Source organism: Vanellus vanellus, assembly GCF_965231255.1.
Source record: "Vanellus vanellus genome assembly, chromosome: 5".
In the NCBI taxonomy this organism is placed as follows: Eukaryota; Metazoa; Chordata; class Aves; order Charadriiformes; family Charadriidae; genus Vanellus; species Vanellus vanellus.
In genome coordinates this window covers 35,162,351-35,184,722 of record NC_138910.1, presented here as the reverse complement: position 1 = coordinate 35,184,722, position 22,372 = coordinate 35,162,351, and the positions used below count along the sequence as shown (strand labels likewise).

Sequence of the window (22,372 nt, the reverse complement as noted above, 5' to 3'; positions counted from 1 at the left end):
CAAAGCGTTCTCGTAGGGTTCACCTTGACAGACTCCTAATTCCCTCCCAAATCGAAACATTACCCCTGACACTCCCATTGTGGTTACCGAGAATTTCCATTTCCCCTTCGGTTAGGATTTAATTTAGAAGGCAAAGACTTCCTAAGCTATGGGAGAGTAAAGATAGATGGTATGGGAGAAGAAGGCTGATGAAATGTAGTTGACTCCGGATCTGAAATATTTTATCCCTCCTCAATGTAGGTTAAATTATTCTTCACCTTTCCCACATCCATAATTGTCGCTGATCTTGGACCAACTCAAAACCCTACTACTGAGTTCAGTAGACTCAAAATTGCCACTAGAACTGGAAAAAGAAGAAAAAAAGAAGAGATTTGTTAGTGTCCATATACAATATCCCAAGACTATACACAGCTATGAGATACAGCAAATTTAAGAAAGGCAATTTTTTTCTCATCACTGAGTATTTATTATATATAACAAATACATGAAAAAGAAAAAACTATATTGTGTGATATAAATAGTTTATTTACATTACAGAAAAACATCAAGACAATGTATACTATTTCAAATATATCCATACATAATCAAATATAGCTGTAGTACATGTTCTCATTGGTGTAGATTACCACAAATGCAAGGCAACATGTGTAGATCTTGTCTTAATCTTTTGTCTATAATACTGTATTTTGTAGTCCAAGCTCTCTGCAGTTAGTTTTGCCATTGTGGAAACATGCGCTCTTTAAATTAACCTTGTCGATGCTCTTGTTGTGTTGTCTGAACTGTAGTGCCCTGTGTTTTGCTTCTGTCTGTGGATTCTGTTGCTCCTGGGACATTTCCTGCAAAAGAGAGTTGTGAGAATACAGGGCTCTTAACATCGCGTCTGCTCAAAGGTCTCCCTCAGGGGATGTGAGGGCGCGAGAGGGATGCGCTGGTCCTCAGCGCATCTCCTCTTCAGTGAAATGAAAAGGGCTGGCTAATGGCAACGGTACCACGAAAAAACCCACAACAAACCCCAAAACATACTGTAAACAAAAGTACGGCAAGGGAAATTTTAAGATTCCTGGTCCTTACTGGGCAGCACTGGCGACTCTGCTGTGTTGCAACAGATCCCACCGCGCCCAATCTCTCAGTCGCCGTTTGGCTCATCTTTAAGGAACAGAATTATTTTCAGCGAGGCGCAGGCGGAAGGTTTAGGACAGTCTCACGCTCACCTGCTCGGCATGTCCCAGGTCTGTGAAGTATTTACAAAGTGGATGCGGGGGCTGCCTTTCTGAGGACCTAAGCGTCCGCAATCCCTATTAGTCTCCATGGAAATGCTCCATGCTCAGGTCATTAGCGAGCAGCTACTTTACTTACGGGTGCCTGCACCGCACTATGCTCCTCACATGGCTGCTTGGCTTAGCACGGAAAGCAATCGCACCGCAAAGACAAAATCTGATTTTCCTTCGGATGGCTGCAAAAGCAAATCTCTTCTGCCTCAGGACCTCACAGCGCTCCTCGGCAAGGAAGGGCACGTTTCAACCTTTTACCTGCAGCAGCGTCGGCTATGGGGGCTGCTACGAAGCGTCTCCCCCCAGGGGAAAGATAATAGCGCGTTTCTGGTTTCCTCCCATGGAAAGGCACCCTTAGACAGAAAGCACGGAGAAGTTTAGCCCCAGGGGGTTAAGGCAAGCAGAACGGCAGGAGGGCGACCAACACCCTCTAAAGATGCTCGTACTATTTGCATTTGTGGTACCGGCAGGAAAATGATGAGCTACAGAAAACCAACCAGCAATAAAAACGGTCCTTTAGCCAGGGTGGCCTAGTTAACTTTTTTGCCCAGAAGGAGGAAGAACCTATTCCTAACTTGGCCACGTGTTTGTCCTCTTTCTTCAGCTGAAGCTCGGTATGAGTTTTTAGCCTGTGTGTGCCTCATTCTGCCCTCCGCGTGGGCAGCTGCACAAGAAAGACTGAAACACCCGCTTGGGAGTGGCATGACAGAAAGCCCCACAACACCCCAGACCATACTGACACGGAAAAAAAAAAATAAATCCCTTTGTATTGGGCTAACTTGTTTTTCTGTTATAGGGAGGCTTTCAGCGGCACCTTGTGAAACCCTATGGGTTATGCACCGGGGAGAGCCCACGCTCTCAGGGCAGTGAGAGCTCATAGCATTTGCCTTCAGCTCTGTGTCAAATAACTAACAGCAAAATGGAGTGAAATAGATTTTTACTGACCCCTTAAAATCAAAAAGGCCATTTTCTTGCCCCTGTTGAATGGGAGCGATGCTATACTTTAGTGATGCCAACCGAAAGGTTAAACAGGACCACAAGGACTTATGAAGCATTTCAAAATGTAGAAATACAATTACGTAAGTGTCGAACAAAATATGGGTCAGATTGTCCTGACTTGCCTCACTTTTAAGCCAACGGGACCACCCCCTCATGAGAAACTGTATGGCTGTGCGCTATATTTTGCCTCGTTCCTTTCTTGGAAGCAGTAAAGTAGGCTGCTATCATTACTCCAGGAAAAATAAGCCTGCGTCTCCAGCGCTCTCGGAGGTCGCGGCAGAGCTTTCATTATGAAACTAATGCAGACTTTAGCTGGTTTGCGATTTCATGACAAACTCATTATTCACTGCGTGTTCCTCAAAAGGCGATCAAACTTTCTGAGTGAGTCAGGGAGCCGTTGTTAGCAAACACAGGGCTGATTCACTGAGCCGCGTGTCATGTGCCCGCTGACAGCCTCCCAGCCCCGACTGTCCCCAGGCGGCCTCTCCTGCCCATTCAGCCGGAGACTGCGCAGCAGCAGAACCTAGCGGTGCTCCACGGGAGACAGCACCGACACCACCTCGATGCGCTGCGAGGCAGCACTGCTAAATCCTGCCGCAGTGGCCGGCAGCCACACAGGTTGACCAAGATGCTGGGGTGTCCCCTCTGAGTCCCAGAGGATAGAATCATAGAATCATAGAATTGTCTAGGTTGGAAGAGACCCTTGGGATCATCGGGCCCAACCATCTACCCTACTCTACAAAGTTCTCCCCTACACCATATCCCCCAACACCACATCTAAACATCTCTTAAACACATCCAGGGATGATGACTCAACCACCTCCCTGGGCAGTCTATTCCAATGTCCAACCACTCTTTCTGTGAAAAATTCTTTCCTCATGTTCAGTCTAAATCTACCCTGTTGGAGCTTGAAGCCATTCCCTCTTGTTCTGTCATTAATTACCTGTGAGAAGAGACCAGCACCAACCTCTCTACAGTGTCCTTTCAAATAGCTGTAGACAGTGATGAGGACTTACACCAGAAGGCGCAGCCCTGCTTTGCCCCAGAGCCCATCCGTGCGAAGCAGGGTTGGGGAACCAGGGGTGGGAAGCCACAGTGGGCACAACTGGACTGGTTTAGTAAGAAACGTGGAGGTACCAGCTGGCTGGGGGATGACCAGGATGGCCAGCAATCCAGGGGATGCAGCCGTGCATTCCCAGAGAACGGTGGATACTGACTGCTCCAGCTGGAAGCAAGGAGACGTGCATCTCACAGGTGCTTTCCCCAAACCGACACTGACAGTGTCTATACGGTCACTTAGTCCAAGGTCAAGAGAAATCGATTCAAACTTAGAGATTACTCCAATTAAGACTATGAAAAAGCAGCTCCTAAACAAAAATGCCCATGTTTTAATTGCATAATACACTACGCCACTGACTGATGGAAGCCCGGGAAGGCCCCAGGGCCACGTACGGACACCACAACTGCTTAAATGCAATGCTATTGCATTTACAGGTACGTGGTGTCTGAAGCACATCTGGGTTTCCTAAAAGGGGTGTTGGCATTTAACCAGCTTTTTATACTTAATCATCTGCTAAAATTGAGTGACAGCTTTTCCTTGGTCCTTAACTCTTTAATCAAAACTTCTTTGTAGTGCTCTGTGTGGGGGATGCTTTCATTTATGAACACAGCAGTTATATCAATGTAAACTAGGTACTGGAGCACAGGCTGCCTGCCCTCCCTCCATTGAAGCTTGCTTGCAAGCTTGAGTTACATACAATGTGATTCATAGCAGGTAAAACACATTATGCATTCATTTTTAATCAAGTTATTTCTTCACATAAATAAGCTGCTGTGACTAAACATTAGGGAAGCACTAAAAATGCAAAGCTGTAAAGAAAACTGCTGAGAATCATTATGACACCAGGCCATACCTATATTATTTACCATCCTCCTTCACTTTTATCATTGCTTCTCTTTTGCCTTACCTCTGAGCTAAAAGTCCTCGGGCGTAGGGACTGTGCCTCACTGCTGCATCTCCTTCCCTCTTTACCCCTTGGCCTCCTGTCCCCTACTCCTCCACCCCAGCCGCTTATTCCCATTGCTGGCACTAGCGACAAGTAGCCAGGAGGCCAACCTCATCAAGGAATCGAGCCGCTTAAAAACAAATCATTGGTTTTGTTGGTTGAGTTTTCAGCTGCATCTGTCCCCAGACCCGTTTCGTTGTGTGGCCACACAAATGGTGGACTCGATGATTTTGAAGGTCCATTCCAACCCAGATGACTCTAAACGCTAATGGTGGCACAAGAGCATTGGTAGGACTAAGTGCCCAAGAGCCAGGGGAAGGGGCAAGGGCAGACCGCCCCTGTCGGCAGCACAGCTCATTTATCCAGATTAAAGTGTCTGTGCAACAATGGCCCGAAAAGTATGTCGGGAACTGCTCAGAGCCTTCCAGCAATTAAGGACACCCCGTAGATTTGCACCACTGCATAGGTATGATTTCAAAAGCAACAAGACTAACGGCAGCTAAAAGATTTACAACGGTAGTCTTATGCGGCTCACATGTAGGGTTTAGACACAGCGTACCAAACTCATTTGATAAATTAATTAGGTGAAGCTGCACCGAAATGAGGGGCAAAGAATTTGGCCGCAGCAGCCTCTGAGTGAGTGAAGCTTCCCTTCCTTTCTCCCAGGAATCTGGTAGGGTGCTTTTAGCGCTTTCAAGAGTTCAAGGTGTGGAGCTCAAACCAGTACAGTCAGGTTCTCCAAAGCAGATGACTTCAAAAACTCAATTACTTATGCATATGCTGCCACAACGCTCTCTTGTCATGTGGATTTCTCTTAGGCCACTTAAGAGTGCACTTTTGCAAATGTATCTCGAATCATTATGCTGGGATGGAGGATGCTCTGCAGTAATTACATGCATTACAGAAAGAAGTCAAAAGATCATGAATTAACTTGGTTACAAAGTGTGCGGGGAAAAGGTACCATCTATGTATAAAGCAGTGCGACGGGTAATTTGCATTACAGTACCAGATCACCCAGCGCACACTGTCTTCATTCTTCAATAGAAAGTATTCTGCGTTACTGCGTCAAGGTGACAAAACTAGAGTCACTCCACAAAATGATACACAGCATTTCTTCCATTAACAGTTACTACACCACCTTTTTTTTTTGTTACTACACACTACATTTTTGGTTGTTTGAATTACTTCTGTGAATATCACCACAATATAATCTATTGCCTCATTCAGCATTTACCAGGGAGCTGACGGACTCAGTTTGGTCAAAAAAGTAGCTACGTTTCATCAGATGATTTTGTTTTATGCGTTTAGGCCAGAGAAGGACTCACGATTTTTTTTGGGGGTGTCTTTTCTAGAACAAATGTTACAGTTGTCTTCCAGCCAGGTAGTGCAACACAGGGACTGAGATATATTAAAGATTTTATTTTCTACAGAGGTATACTACCCGACTTTTATTTTTTTTTGTCTTTTAAAAAGACATTTATTTCTAGAAGAGTGATTTATCAGTGTTGCTAGCTGAGCAAATCTGACCTCATAATTTCCGAAAGAAGCCTAAAGACTCCTGGAGTGCAGAGCTTACCCCAAGCCCTCCCAGATGCAGAACACAGTTCGGTTGGGAAGCAAAGCAGCACGTGTATGAGGGGAAGCATTGCATTCACCCCTCTTGTTCTCAACTACCCCAGAGCTGTCATTTCCATTCAAAAAACACTTTCCTCCTCGTTAAAGAAAAAAAAAATCATATACGGCTTGGTGTGCCACTACCTATTGAAGGCCTTAAACATGTGCGGTACCTTTGAACATGTATACAAGCCTAATGAAATCATTTAATCAATGGGATTGCAAACAGGCTTAAAAGTTTGTATGCTTTGCCTGATTAGGACTAAGGGAATGGGCCCTTGAGGAAACCAGATGGAGATATGATTAGTTTTATTAAGTGTTGATCCAGCTGCTGTATTTACATTCCTCTTATTTATATGAACGATATTTGTCCAAGCATCTGAATACAAACCAGGAAACTTCATTTGCTGTAGGCACTGTTGCTACCTAAGTTTGATTAAGATAGAAGTAAAAACTCAGTGATAATAATGAAGCAGCACTGGCTGGCTGGACCAGACAATATCTTCTGTTTGTCGGTGAATTAAACAACATTTGTTATCAGCACTGTCACTGCAGAAATCTGTATAATCAGAGCACAAAGTAGGAAAAACAAAAGTCTTTTCTTCTTCTATTGCGAAGTACCAGAGATACTGACCTTGTAATACAGAGGACTACAACACAGATGATAGCGATCTGGATGGTTCCAATCACAGCTGCTATTAAGACGTACTGAAATCGTACTGGACCTGGAACCACATATAAAACGCTGTAGTCCTTTTTTTCACAGTGTTGTCCAGTATAGCCGGCATCACATCTGAAACAAAAAATATTTTTTCCAGTTACACCTTCTGCTTCCACAGAATGCAAAAAAAAAAATTAAATCTGAAAAAAAAAAAAATATATATCAGTGGCCTAACTTAAGCTTATGTGTTTTTTTTCAGGATGGCTCCCCCCCAAGAGAGCACTGGTACCTCCTCGACCCCTCAGAGGGAAGACCTGGGGTCCTCAGCATCATCAAGGTCTGCGAGATTGAACAACACTGCAACAGTGACACAAGGTGCCCAGGGTCTGGGACTTGTCTAACATCAAGTGGAACTACTTCCACGTTGTGATGAGAATCCATTTAGTTCCTTGCACAACATATTTTAGATTTCTACCTTTCTTCGGGGAGGTGGGGGAGGGTGAAAAGCCACGTAGTTGTGGCTCCTTATGCAGATTACCCCTAAGGAGGTGATAAGCAATCACCCAAGCTCCATATGAAATGTGATTAGATGTTCCTGCAAGTGGATACATCATTTACATTTTGTCTGGTTGCTATAAAAAACCCTCTGTTGATGCTGCAACCATCCACCCCAATGCCGCCTGCTGCGCTGCTCACCAGTTCCCATCCTGCAGCCTGACATCTCCCTTCTGTGATTTTGGGGAACAAACAGTGGTTTCCCCATTTTAGCTCTTGCCCTCTTTCCCCTAAAACGCCCAAGCAAGAAGATGGGAAAATCCAGGTCAGTGGTGGCAGCAACCATACCAGACGGAGCCAGATTGCCTGGGCTCCTCTCAGAAATATTAGTGGGGCACTAACCCTGATGGGTAAAGCCTTGAGCTTCCACCCTCTTCTTCTCTCGCATTCCCACAGCAGCCAGCAGCTTGAGGAAAGGACATTTTCCAGTGGAATGGAGAATGCAGCAGCTGCAAAGAGCAAAACGTGCCCTGGCTGTTTGCAGGAGCTGGGAGAAGCTGGCTTGAGGATTGGGCCCGGGAGTAAGTCTAGTCCATATCTTTGCTCTCCCAGTCCCATGTCCCAGCAAAATGGTGCTTCACATGTAATAGTCCTTTTCTTTGCCATCAGGCTGCTGGTTGGACTATGGAATTAAAACCCCCATTTCTGGAGGGAGGCATTCACTGCAGAAACACATGCTTTTGCTATTACTCCTCCTCCCTGCCCTAATCTCCTCCAAAGCCACCTCCCGCACGAAGGAGCCACCTTCACCCCAGCTCGCTGCCCCATGAGCATCACTTCTGCCACAGCAGGGCAATGTCCCTGGTGGCACTCCTCCTCTTCAGGCTGAGGAGGCTACCTAGCGGCTGTCTAAGCACTTTGTGAAGTGCTTTTTAAAATATAGCTAAATATAGCTGAAGGTTACTGAATGTTTTTACAATCAATTAACATTGTGCATAACCAAATACACTTTTGTCACAGAAAATGGGGACTTTGTTGAATAATTTAGGTCTAATGGGTTTTGTAGCACAAAGGGCCACAGATACCATTATTTGCCATAGTTTACCTACATTAAGAGTTTTTTTAAGTCAGTATTTTCATGTGTGCAGCCTTTCCTTCTCGGTAGCAGAAGGGTTACCTGCAAGACGGTTCCAGCATGTTAGTGGAGTGCTCACACTTGCCGTGCATGCAGAAGCCATTGTAATGCTCTGGACAAGGGATGTAGATCCCTCTCGCACTTTCTTCCAGTTTATTTGCATTCTCTGTGAACACAGGGGAAGGGAACGTTAACCTGACAATGCAGGAAAAGGTGAAACGATGGAAAGAACTCAACGTATAAAAGAACGGAAAATCAGAAGAACAAGATGTGAAAGATGTTGTTTATGGCAAGCAAGAGCAAGGGTTTGCAGCCTGAAACAGGCAGGCCGATGTAGATGCAATGCTTGGCAAAGTTTTCTGTTGTTCTTTTGCATATCTAACTCCTGTCAAGTTACAACAAATGAAACACCAGAAAAAATAATTTACTATTCAAAAACTTATTACAGAACAGCACAGGAAAAATGCCTGATCATTTCTGTTATCCTCTATGGACTGTCTCCTCACACCCAGGCAAGGCTAGGAGGAAGACTCGGAACATTTGCATGTAATATAACATTACAGTGTATTTGATCATTCAATACAACGTATTCAGAAAGATAGCTTTATGGCTGAAGTAGAGGAACAGGAGTCCAGAAGCGATCATCAGTTCTGCACGCCCGTGCCCCAGAGTCCGCCGGCCTCCTCCCCGCCTCACAGCATGGGTACCTTTAAACTAATTTGACTTTTCTTGTGCTTACTTCTGCAGCTGTTAAATAGCCACTGAGACTGCAAATCCTGGAAAATACTTCCCTCCCTGTAGCCAGGAAAATGGGAGGCTTCATTTAGTTTTGAAACAGGTATGTGCTCAACGTTTAAACCATGGGCTGAAATGCAGAGTCTTACTTGCGATAGACTCACATAAATTTTGTAGGCCACCAAATTGTTAATGAATCTGGGTAATTTCGGCAAATTCCTCCATTTTAACAATACGTACGATATCTCAAATGGTAAAAATCCTTTTTCTTTGACAGTATCATCTCGCCACCATTAATTAAAAACAGAAGAATAAAATCTCATGATAGATGTCTGAGGAAATGTAGTTTGCACACAAATAAGTTGAAGCATTTGTATCCTCCAAAGGGAGTCCCGGAGTGTTATGAAACAATTGCAATTTGTGTTCTGCCTCCAAGCCAGTCATGCCGGCAGTAGGTATGCTTAGGTATTATCCCACCTTTGGGAAAAGCGTGTGCGGCAGATCCAAGATTCAGATTTTCATAATGAATTTCTTTCCTGCCGCTGCTGTCCAGGGAGAGTTTTAAGAGTCTCTGACAACTTGCACTAATAAAGTTGGTTATATTGTCCTTATGTTAAAACAGGCGAGGACAAGCTCCCAGCAAATAAGAATGTCAAGGCAACCTCTACATCCCTTTAGACAGCACTAACTTCTCTTCCGTCGTTACGACTTTCAGGATACTTCAGCATGAGCGCTGAATTCTCTTTTTGGGAAAGATGAAGAGAACAGGGATGAAGAGATGGGAAGCAGCCATGCTAGACTTATGACACAGCCCCAGCTCTGGTTTGCCTTTAACTCAGGAAAAAAATTGCAGCAAACGTGAAAGCACAGCCCGTGAAGTCATAAACCTAATGAACAGTACTTAAGGTTCGTGTTTTTTATTAAAGAGAGGAAATTTCATTCATGTGCTTCCATGAGATACTCCAGCCTGTAGGTCCCCAGAGAGGTACAAGTGGCACTGGCCGCCTGGACTACTTGCCATGTAGTCAGTTTTCTGCGAGGCTACCTCTGCACTATGGACTGCTATTGCGTGTTTTTAAATGCGTCTATGTTGAACACAAATTTGTCTGCCTCTCCTGGTTCCCTGCTTACATTGGGACACTTCTGCGAGGCTGCCATGAAGGCTGTTAATGACAACGCAGAGCACAGGAGCGGGTGTCACGGTGCAGTGACAATTGCTGGGCTTGGGGTTGCCAGCTGTTTCTGGGATGGCACAGATAGGACAGGTTCACAGGAGGCATGTGGTAGGCATGGTGTAACCTCCTTCAAGACCTTCCCCAGGAATTCCTGCTACTGGAAAGAGATGATAGCGGAAGATCCATTTGGTCTGACACTAAACATTTTTGGTGACTTATCACCCTCTAGGGAAGACACTGGCTACCAGCACATGAAATATTACACAGAGAGTTATTATCCCATCAGGACTTCATGTACGTTCCTTTTATCTACCTGGAAATCTTCCCGGAACAGAAAAATTGTGTGTGACATATGCCAGCTACCAATGGACTTGCCCCATGCACACAGGTAGATCCTGATGTGCTCAGGACTCGTTGGACTCCATACACATGTGGTTATCATCTGTGCACCATGCCTGATGGCTTCTGGGTGTGCTGGACCTCTGCTATGGTCCATATTCAAATATATTTCTGTGCAGGAAACTGCAGCAAGAAATATGGGATCCTTATTAATACACGTTTTTTATACTGTGGAAAATATTATGCCATTTCCTTCAAATTTTCCATTATCAAGCGGAAGTTTGCTTCCTTTCTGAAGAACAGTAGACTGCTCTGCATGTCTGTGTGTCTATCTCTGATCCTTCCTTCTCAGGTACCCAGACATCTCTGCGATGTCCGTGCGCCACCAACAACCAGCGTGAGAATCCCTCTTCTTTCAGATGAGCCACCAGTGTTGCTAAAACGGTAGGATACCATTTGGTTTCTTTTTTTTTTTTTTAAAAAAAAAAGGCGTGCTTCAAGATGGTGAGGGAAATTGTTACTTTCAGGACAGACTAATCCGCTAAGACTTGAAAGGAGGACCAGGACCTCTCCCAGACTTGCAGATGCTCTCAACTGTGTGTAGGCTGTAGGGCTGGTAAAAAGAGGAATGATTTTTCCTCTTCCTGCAATCATGTGGGTAGAAACCGTGTTTGCTTTAAAAAGGTCTCTAGCATACTTTACAGTGAATCCAGGATCCCGCAGAACTTGCAATTACACCTCTAAATGTAATGTTATGATGGAAAATACTTTACTGAATCAAAAATGAGATGGCCCAAGTTTTGCTAGCACTTCATAGGATAAACACTTCATACGGGAACACTTGTCATCTGGTTTGGAAGAAAACACGTAACTTAGACACGAATTGTCTGTAGTCCCTCATTTTGACTGATGACTCCTCTGAAAGAGTTACGGATTGAAAAAAAAGGCAGAAACGTGGAAAAAACTTTTATTTGTTTTGATGTGCCATTTTGGTCGTTTGAAAGACCACAATGAAAGCATCATTTACTTCAGACAAAGAAGTCCCCCTCCTCTTCTGGCACATTTTGAATTTACCCCCCAAATTGCCCTGCCTAAAAAAAAACAGGTTATTTTTCTCATTACACAAAACATCTTTTCAGATTCAAAATAGAGACCCAAACACCAAGATATGCTTTGAAAGTTCCTTCATGTTAAAACTGACTGCTCTCATTCCTGAAGGATCTGAGCACTTTTCAGTAATCCAGCCATCAGTGAGATACTATCATGAATGCATCACAGGGTTTACATCAGTATAAAACGAGAACTATAAATAATTTCTAAAAAGAGAGGATATGAATAAAAACCATGTTTAAATCATGAATCAAGTAAGAACTGTACAAAGTTCAAAAAAAAGTAAAGCTAAATGAAATAAATCAAGACTTCCTCTCTTATTATAACTTTGGATTATTTATCAGTTCAGTACTGGAGGCAATCCTCACTCATCAGATTATAGCATCACCAAACTAGGGAGCCCCTCTACCACACCAACCTTGCACCTACAGAGAGCAAAGCTTAAATACAAAGTTACCTGCTTTTTTTCCAAGCACAGCAAATAAGTATTCATAGAGCAACAATACAGACTAAATTCAAAGTTAGTCAGGTTTCAGTAAAGTTAAATTCAGTAGCCCCTCTTCAGACACAAGACTTGCTGCACTGTTCTTGGCAACTATGTGTGAAAGTTTTATTTGCACCAAAAAGACAGATTTGTACCTTTTTGTGATGTCTAGAATTTGAGACAGAAGCTGTAAAGCCTAAAGATAAAAACCGGAATGACCGGGTCAGTCTCTCCTATCTCTGGATAAATGTAATTCCTGCCACATTTCTCAAAATGCTTCCCCTTTTCATTTTAAAAAGAAATATACCTTCACCCTCCAGATCAACTGTATTCAGAAACCTTTTTCTTGAAGCATTTTTCCTGATAGAAAACATCACTTTGATGAAGCCAACATTGTTTGCATTTCTGCAACATTTTTTGCATCTTTAGCCTAACATGACATTTCATATTGTTCACATCTTTTGTTGGTGCCAGAACATGACATGATAGCCTATCATGTAAGATACACTAGTCAAAACAGATTATTTTTAAATGCATTGAGGCCAGATGCTACTTTGTGTAGACTGAAACAGTTTATCGTCTTGCTTACTGGGAGAGTCTCCCAGTTGAACACTTGCTCTCTAGTCTTTCTGTGGATGGCTGGGAGACGCCGAGGCGATGAGCTCTTTCACTGGGGTAAGAGGTTGGATCCTGAAAAGTTATCCTGTGTGACTACCCACCCACTCAGTGATCTCGCTCTTCCTGATGGATTATCTTCTGAAATGATAAATAAATTATTTAAAGCTGTCTTGTCTAAATTCCTTAATATCTATGGCTGTTTCTGTCCTCCGTTAAGAAGCAGTGGAAGAATTATTTCAAATATACGTTGTATTCTTTTTATTTTCATTTTTGGACCAGCTATGCCTTTACTTCTAAGTTTTTGGAAGCTGAATGTGCACCTTTAGGATACTCAGGTAAATATCTCAGTGAAGACTGAAATTCAAAAGCCGAAACAGCCTGCCTGGTTGCAGGACCCGACTCTGCAAGGGATGAGAACAAGGCAGCCAGATTCTTCTCCCGGCAGCCCTCGCCGCTTCCCAGCTCCCATCTGAGCCAGCGTGGAGCTTCTGTTACACAACTGAACATGTGGAGTAGCGCCACTGACGAACAAATAAACCCATTAGTGCCCTTGATGAGGATTACATGAAGTACTGCCTGGAGTGCCCAGAAAATTCTTTGCAGACATAAGTTCCTGCAATCCACTTTGGAGAAATTCAATAAAAATCCAGGCAAAAATAGGATTCTTATGTCCAAAAATTGACTGCCAGGCACTTAACAATCAGTTCTGCAGGGCCGATAATTCTGTCATTCTTTACATTTGAAGCAGTGAGACATTCTAGGTGATTTCAGGCAAGCAAAGTCGAGGGCCACAGCCTGTAAATTTGCATGGTAGCATTTTCACTGTTGCACAGTGCGTAATGTTGGAGCTTATGTAAATAATAACTGCCCATAGGAGAAAATATTGGCTCACCTACAGTGTTAAAACCTTGTGTACAGTCACCAGTGGACTGAGGGAGGTCCTGCAAATACATATATATATATATACACATATATCTCATCAAGTAAGGGATGGGATGCCGAATCACGTGCAGCAAAAGCTATTTTGACACCTATCTCATTGGAAACAGTGGTTAAAGAGAATTGACTTACATAATAATTTAATCTTTTAATACTGCTGAAGTCAGTCAACTTTGCAGCCGAAAGCTCTCACTGATATTGAGGCAGCGACTCCTTACACATCACATTTTCAGAGGATTTATGAAGAGGGAAAGGGATTCTTTGGTCAAATGTATATCCTTAACCTTCTCAACCCCTTTTGGAAGTGTGTTCCCCCCCCTCCTTTTACCTCCTTGGCAGCTCTCCCAAAGCTACGCTGCAGAGCACATAGCATTGGGAACTTAACAAAGCTCTTCTGCTCTGCATGACAGAGACCTGGTGCGGCAATTCGTACTTGAAATCAAAATAAAGGTTCAGAGAGTATCAAGCTGTGGAACAAAGGCAGAGGATGCTCTGAGTTCTGTGGAAGAACTTCAGTGATTGTTTAGGAGTGGGAATCTAAATCCTGTGGGTGAGCCTAGGGACAGTCTACGTTACTCATCTGCAGTCTTCACAGAGTCAGCAACTGCTAGTCTTTTCATAGAATCATAGAATTGCTGAGGTTGGAAGGGACCTTTAAGATCATCAAGTCCAACCATTAACCTAACCTGACAAAACCACTTCTAAACCATGTCCCCAAGTACCACGTCTGCCCTTTTTTTAAACACCTCCAGGGATGGCGAATCCACCACCTCCCTGGGCAGCCTATTCCAATGTTTGATAACCCTTTCAGTGAAAAAACTTTTCCTAATATCCAATCTGAACCTTGCCTGGCATAACTTGAACTCATTTCCTCTCGTCCTATCACTTGTCACCGGGGAGAAGAGGTCAGCCCCCACCTCTCTACAACCTCCTTTCAGGTAGTTGTAGAGAGTGATAAGGTCTCCCCTCAGCCTCCTCTTCTCCAGGCTAAACAACCCCAGTTCCCTCAGTCGCTCCTCATAAGACTTGTCCTCCAGACTCCTCACCAGCTTCGTTGCCCTTCTCTGGACATGCTCCAACACCTCAATGTCCTTCCTGTAGCGAGGGACCTAAAACTGAACACCGTACTCGAGGTGAGGCCTCACCAGTGCCGAGTACAGGGGGATGATCACTCCCCTGGTCCTGCTCACCACACCATTCCTCATAGTGGGGGAAGAGAAAGCCTCCTCAGCCCAGCAACGTTTGCAGCATCTTCAGAGGTTCGAAGGTCCCTCTGCAAAGTCAGGAGGAATGGGCAGTAATGGTGTTACTCCCTCTGAAAGTACAGAATTGCTTGAGCAGGTTTTCTGGTACTTTCCCCTCTCTAATAGCATCTATCGAGAATTAAGGTCTCACAGCAACTTAGGAGGATGAAGTCCTTAAGCAAGCTTCCTACCAATGAAGAACTGTGCTGATAAATCCCAGCTCAGACCTGGCTCTGATGAGAGAAAAGAGATTTCTCCCGAGTCTCTGCCCCACAGCTCCAGACACCTTGCCCTTGACAAAGCTGCCAGCAGCCACGCTGCCATCCACCACCACAGCATACCATCAGCTGCTCAGATCTGACCTATTAATTATCATGACACAGTATGTTCCCTCCTTTTAAAACCTTTCATATCTCGCTCCTGATCTCACAGTGTGTCTCTTCCCAATGAAGAATACGTGCGCAAGCAACTCGCCTGAAAATCCCTGTTTGGGTGGGTGTCGGAGTGAAGCTTCAGAAGGAAGCGCTTGCTGCCGCTCCAGGGGGAGCTCAACAGCCCACTCTCCCTGAGAGCCCGTGGAAAGTGAGACACCAAATGTCAGCTGAAAACGTCTGGCACCGCTATGCCGCAGCCCTAGCCTAAATTCGTCTTGCAGCCGCTCCGAGTACAAACTTCAAGCCAGTCTTTCTACATAAACTGCACAAAAAAAAAAAAAAATACCATCCCCATATCAGCTACTTTACCAAGAGGAGAAAAAAAGAAATGGAACTTTGTGAATTAAATTACATTCACTTCTTTTCTCAAGCACAAAATAGGCTTGCTCAACATGGTAATTTATTAATTTTAAATGCCCCTATGCAAATGAGTTCCCTGGAATAAGATAACATCCACTTTCCTTTTTTAAAAATAATCTAATGCTTTTTATGTTTGAAATGATGGCAAGATGTCCTAGTGCACTTGGAAAAAAAAATACTGTGCTCTGTCTTTTGCAGCAATGTATTGTAATTATTCAGCCTGCTGCCATAATTAATAATAGAAACCAATGAATTAAGACACTAATAATCCCCAGATGTTCAAATGGAGAACAAAATACTTTCAGCTTGTCAGCATATATATGTGGGCTATGCTATATATGTTAAAGCTATCTCTGAACTTTTGAAATCGAGAAGCGCTTTTATTTACAACATCTGTGAATACATCTTCCTCATTTGAGAAACTAGGCAACTTGTTAATCATTTTCCTGCATATAACAAGACCATTTGTCTACTCAAAACTAAATGTAACCTTGGGGTTTTTTTTTTGCCCTCTATTGTTTTTTTCAGTGGCCATAGTCCACCTCTACTCATTGGCTAGGCACAGATGCCTTACCCTATGGACTGGCAGACCCCGAGCAGCCAAAGCTCCTCCAAAAATAGGACAGCGATACAAGTACACACTAGCAACCATTGCTTGCGTGTCTCAACAGGAACACCCTGCAATATTAGCTGGGCTGAAAGAGAGAAGAAAAAACCGCCATGTGGGCTAACGTGTTACTTCAAACCGACATTTTCTGAGCGTTCAGGTGACCACATTAGGCACAAGTCCTACCTGGAGTGCCCGTTTCATTCAGGGAGGTAAAGCCCAGTGCAGGCTGTTGTCTCGCCTTGTCTGACCTCTTCTTCCTCACCACCACATTTCATCCACTGACCCCTACCGAGGCCGTCGGTAAAAGCAGCGGTCACTGCTGTTGTTTAAAGCAGACGCCGCACACTTGATTTGAAGACATCAAGAGGAGAGGCCCTGACCTCTTCCTTCAGCAGCTTCATGGAGTGGTTCATCGCTGCCTGCGATGGGTACCTGTCTGCTTCCCAGTCCGGTAGACTGGAAAGGTCTTCAGCTCCCTGTATCATCTCTGTGGTAGCTGTCACCAGTTCACCTCTCAATACTTTTGTGGATAAACTACACAGACGGAGCTCTTTACGACTGCCGCTGCAGGGGCAGGTCCGGAGGCCTGCGATCATTGCTACAGACGTGATTTAATGGTGTGGGGCCATACTGTGGATTTATCAAAGCCCTGGGTAAAGGGGCCCTTACAGTTTGTGCCTCCTTCTTTTGTTCCAGGACTGAATAAATCTGCGTTAACCCCATTCCTAGAATAGATTAAACACTTCTTTGTGCTAACTCAGCTAGTCTTTGTTTTTGGCAGGTCGCTGACGTTCCCTTCACTCAGATCCCCCCATCTAAGAGAGACGCTGCCGGCCCCGTAGGAGTGGCTTCCCCCTCCTTTGGAAACCAGCCATGTAAAGGAATAAAGTTGTAGTTTTTCTCCTCGTGTGTGATCTCCTTAGGCAGCTCATGACAGAGCCCTTAGAGAATGAGTTAACCTTATTATTATTTCAGCTCTGTGTTGAAAAGAAGTTGGTGTCAATTTAGAGATTTGTGAGGTTCCCTCCATGCCCGAAGGCAGAGGGGCGAATGCTGTATCCGTCACAGGTGACATGGCACGAGCGGAGCGAGTGTCACCCCTCTGTGAGAAATTCCTCCCAACGACTCGGCCGATGGCTCACTTTCCCACCCATCTGCCTCTCCTTGAGCTCCTCGCTCGTGCCAGGTGGTCAAAAACAGACACTGGGAATCAGGCTCCTCTCTGTGACCTCTCCTCTGAAAAAGTACGCCTGAAAGTTTCAATGTATTCTTTAATACCACATTAAACAGAGATGGAGATACCATTCCAATATATGGATCTTAGCAGCAGCAGATGCTTCTTTATATGACCAAATCGTGTCTCCTGCAGAGCAGGCAGGCATGGATCTACAGAACGAGGCAGAGAGTGGCTAGGATGGATGCCGACATAGGAAGCCTTGCTACGTTCAAGCACTATCTTGTGGGGCACAGGAGCCAGAGCATCATCCCTACCGCGCAGCACATACAAACGCACGCTTCTCCCTAGCACCAAAACCAAACAGCAGCTATTCACAACCACTCCCAGCCTAACACACAGCGACACAGCAGTATTAGTTAACTTAGTTAAGTGGTGATTAAGGAACAATACTCCCTGAACTTGACCGAGTGGTGTCCTGCTGTTTCTGCTTTGTGTGCTACTATGCAATTTCTATATCAAAGCATCCTTGCTAGTGCAGCATTTCGAGAGCGGCTTATTTATATGTAGATGCAGCTATATGACATTTCCAAATGCCATACATTTGCATATGAAGGTTCTACTTTTTTCCCCCCCTTCGAGTAAACAGAGTCTGCTGTGACTCCAAAGCAGTGCTTTCACTCAATTGGAGCTTTCTCCATCCTCCTTAAGAAGCTTAAAAAACCCTCAAACGTCTCATTTTCATAACTTGGCAACCTTGGCTATCAATAGTGTCTATAGGCAGGTCTTTTGATTTATAGCTGTACTTTTGAAAGCAAACTGAGCGCAGAGAACAAAACTGCGAGACCTTAAGATTTCATGTGAAATGGCTACAGATAATCTGCAATACAAATCAATATTTGCAAATAGGCCTCAGACATATGATGGAAGCTTGTGGTCATCCTAAGAAAGGCTGTGGGTCACGTTCATTATAGCTATGAAGACGGTATTGATTTTTGTCACTGCTCTTTCACTTGAAAACAAGAGCAGGAGCTTGTTGCAAGAGCTGCTGGGGAGCTCCGAAACTGCAAAGCGAACACGAAACCATAACCTTATGTAACGTCAGGAAAGCCAAGTGGACATTATATATTCAGCTTTCTTGTCAAAGAAAGATAAGGCTGAAGCAGATGGTATGTGGGCAAAGTTTCAACCTGAATACATTGCCTTCTAAAAACCAACAGCGCTAGGAAAACATCCCAATTTTGTGGCACGAGGTGGACGAACACGTTACCTGCACATTAAAGAGCCGCCTGATGCAGCGCCTCGAGGTACGTGATACGGAGGAGCTGGAAGAGCTTCCCGTTGGCAACGGGTGTATGGAAAACAGTGTCTCAACACCTCTCATGTACCACCTAGCGAGAGTAGTGTGAATTATGTATGATACACAGATTGAGCCCCGTCCTCGTACACATTTGCACTGGGATGCGCAGCCAAGGGTGTAAGCTGAAGGAAGCGGTCCTTCGGCATCACCGGGCGGCGTGGGAGTGCTGATGGCATGCAGAGCGGATGGATGGTGGAGTCACCAGGAATCAGCTGTCCCCTTCTCTCATAGCTCAGCCCTGTGCCATGGCTGTGAGCAGACCTCCTCCACATCCCTGCCTATCCCGTGGGTGGGCAGACACGGAGGTGAAGACGAGACGCTCCCTCGAGCCCCTGCTCCGCCTGCTGTTAGGGGACTGCGACAGGCGCTTCCCGACTGTGACAACAGGCACAACAACCCTCGGGAGTCACCTTTAACCATCACTGCGGTCTTAGCTTATAGAGTTTCACCCATCTGCCACTGCATTTCTAAAGGACTTCATCCTCCTCCACCCACCGACTGGTAGATAGCATCAAACATGACAAATGGGATGAGGTGCCAGAAAGCTGATAAATACTTTTGATAGCGCCCTAAAAATAGTCAAGGGATATCTGTACCCTTCTGACACTTCTCCAAGAGTAGATGGATATGCATGACCTAAGTTTTAAGACGGGTGTCAAGAATATTGATGTGTGGAGGGAGCAAGATCGTTTCACTGGCACCGCCCCGGGGGACGGTGGCATGACTAACGATGTTTCCCGTCTCCCAGCTGCGGGTGCGCGGGGAGGCAGCTCGGGGAGGGCTGTGCCTTTGGTGCCCATCCAGAAAAAAAAGGATTCAGGTCTGCCCACCTAGGACGTGCCTCTTCCTCTGTGGGAATGATGATGAAATGGGAGAAACAGGGTGCAAGTGCTCTCGGTGTCTGGTAGAACTCTGCACGTCTGGCCGGCACAAGGGTCCCACTAGGGCAGGCTGTGACCGCTGTATGGCTCTGAAGGACTATATAGGAGTTAAACTGCCTAAGGGCTTATTTCATAAACATAATGGGATAAAACATATGGCATGGTTCCGGTGGAAGAAAATGCTAGATTGGGTAAGAGTTATAAACAATAATTTTGGTGCAGATTTGTTCTGGAGGACTAGTAAAACAGGGCATCACAGTGCCCTAAGTTATGGCCTCGCAATTGCTGCCAGGCTAACTTGTGCTCCGTACGTGATCAAGCCTGGTGGGTTTCTGGGGGTACACCCTGCAAATTTAATTTAGGATTTCTGAACCATCTCTGGAAATGTGGAAGTCAAACCCAGATTTTTCCTCTCCTCTCCAATTTTTCCTCTCCCCTCCAATCCCTACAATAATGTAGGCTCCAAAGGTCTCAAATTCACACACACAATCCCAGTGTCCTGAAGTTACTCCCTCTTTGGCACCTGCGCAGGTGGTTGGCAGGAATTTTAGTATTGATGGTGGCTCTTCCAGCTTTTAAGGACTACATCGATAAAAACTGCTTTGAAGCAATTTAACTGTGGATTAAGAAAGCACATTTTCATGTTTGTATGGAGATGCACTTATCACCTGTATCTAACTGACTATATAAAGAGGAACATGCACATCTTACGTAACGCGAAGCTGCCTTCTCCATCAATCCTCGCCCTGTCTCTTCAGCTATGTGAGTGGCTTTTAGTGGCAGAAAGATTGGGCAGGCGATCAATGAAACAAAACAGGAGCTTCGTTTTGAGAAACTGCTGCAAATAAAAGCCCACCCTAATCTAATTACCAGGCTGTCCCCTAATTTCCAATAGGAACTCCGGGTCTGAACGGATTGTTTTCTGCGGAGATCAATGGATGGCAAAAAGCAGTATTGGAAAAGGTCTCTGATTTATTTTTAGGACTGCCAGCATGACGTTATGAGAATTTACCTTTTGGTTGCGTGCTTCAAACAAACTCAAAAAATTACAACTGAAAGCAAGTATGAATGGCAAAACTGTCAGAGAGGTTTGATGGAAGGCACAGAGATGGAAAGGTTACTCAGGTACGTGACAGCGCAGATAAGTAGGTCAGGGACAGAATTTTGGCCACAAGGCATTTCTGCCATTTCTGCCACAAGGCAGTCCTTATGACAACCCGAAGGTTTTACAGCCCTAGTTTTGCACTAATTTTATATTCAGTTTTGATTACTAAAAGCAGTCTTTTTTTTTTTTTTCCTTTTTTGGGGGGGGGGGCTCATGTCAGTAAGGTTCTGCCAAGCTGGAGTGTGACACCCATTTGGCTCCCTTCCCTCCTTTCTTTTTTTCCAAGGTAGCATCTGTGCTTGTAAAAACATGCTGCCCAAGAGAATTCATCCAGGAAACTGAAGAAAGAGCTGCAGAATTCGGGGGATGTGTGTATGAGAAAATAGGAGATTGAAATAAAAATATGTAACTCCTATATATCGTATTTTTGAATGCTTCCTGAATCCCATGCCTGGCAAATCCCTTGCGCATATCTGGGTTATTTTAGTTGCCAGAAGATGACCCCGAATGGCCTGTGACTACTCAGAGATATGTCTGTTGTTGGCTAAAAGCATAGTTTGAGCCATGCTTTTCACTGCTTTTGTTCAGGCTATTCAGAAAAGTAAATACATTTTATTGGCATGTTGCAAAACTGTGATCACCCCTCTGTACAAAGCAAAGCACTACACTTGCTGAGGGATGGATCCTGCTCAGTTTGCCTCTATTTTTACTCACCTGTCTCCCCTGAGTCCTGCACTGTAAAACTGTGATGGTAATCGGTCCACACAGTCTACAACTTTGCCTTCTGTATCTGTTCTATTGTTAAAATCTTTTGTGGCTGCTCTGAGGATCACTTTTTAGCAGACTACATGTTAGAAATTAAGACTGTACATTAGAAACTCCTACTCGGTAATCAGGAGTTTCCATGCCTAAAGCTGGAAAGACATCCCTTATTATTCCCAAATTTAAGTGTAGGAGAAAAACGTGAAATGATATAAAATGCCACTGCAGCAAAACCTGCTGTATCCTTTTACCTAATTTACCAAAGACACACTTTGTTTCCCATCTGTCATGAAATTGTGCAATAGCAGGACAAAGCCGAAACCTCTGCATGTTCTTGATTTTACAACAAAAGGGACCAATCCTGCCATACAAATTTAAGCTTTTTCTCTATTACTCAAATGCCAAATGTCTATCAGGCAATAACTGGTCTCTGAGATGCAGAGAGGAGACCACCCAATGCTGCAGAACATACTTTGTGGTTATCAGCAGCCTCAGGAGATGAAAGAGACCGCTCCAGGGCACACATCAAACTGAAGACACTGTTACAGAGCCATCACCTCTCCTTGTCTGATGACTGCAAACTCTTCCAGAAGCACAATGTCCTTGAAGTGACTTCTCCATGGACCCAGCTCAGACTCTGACTCCTGAAATAAGCCAGCTGCAGATGGGGTCTGGTTGCCTTGTGATGTCCATCTCCCATCAAATGCTCCTCTTCAGACCCCCCGGCTCCCCCCGGCCTCAGCACGTTGATGTATTTTGGTGTGACAGGACACAACGCGAGCGCAGAGCTTGCCCTGCTATTTCTTTCCATTAAGAGCAGAATAGTTTCTCTACACCAAAGAGGTCCTGAGATTCGTCAAC

At 44.6% G+C, this 22,372-nt stretch overlaps 1 protein-coding gene across 1 annotated transcript in view; it reads right to left on the bottom strand.

Annotated features, from left to right (window-relative positions):
• Nucleotides 1-246: 246 nt before the first annotated feature.
• The window catches only part of TMEFF2 (transmembrane protein with EGF like and two follistatin like domains 2), a gene marked incomplete at both ends in the record, with an annotated part of 136,456 nt that continues 114,330 nt past the window's right edge, over nucleotides 247-22,372 (bottom strand). The window contains 4 exons of the mRNA XM_082484203.1: nucleotides 247-343; nucleotides 750-836; nucleotides 6,525-6,683; nucleotides 8,224-8,347. Coding sequence (XP_082340329.1) covers nucleotides 247-343; nucleotides 750-836; nucleotides 6,525-6,683; nucleotides 8,224-8,347 — 467 coding nt within the window. The remainder of the gene's footprint in view (nucleotides 344-749; nucleotides 837-6,524; nucleotides 6,684-8,223; nucleotides 8,348-22,372) is intronic.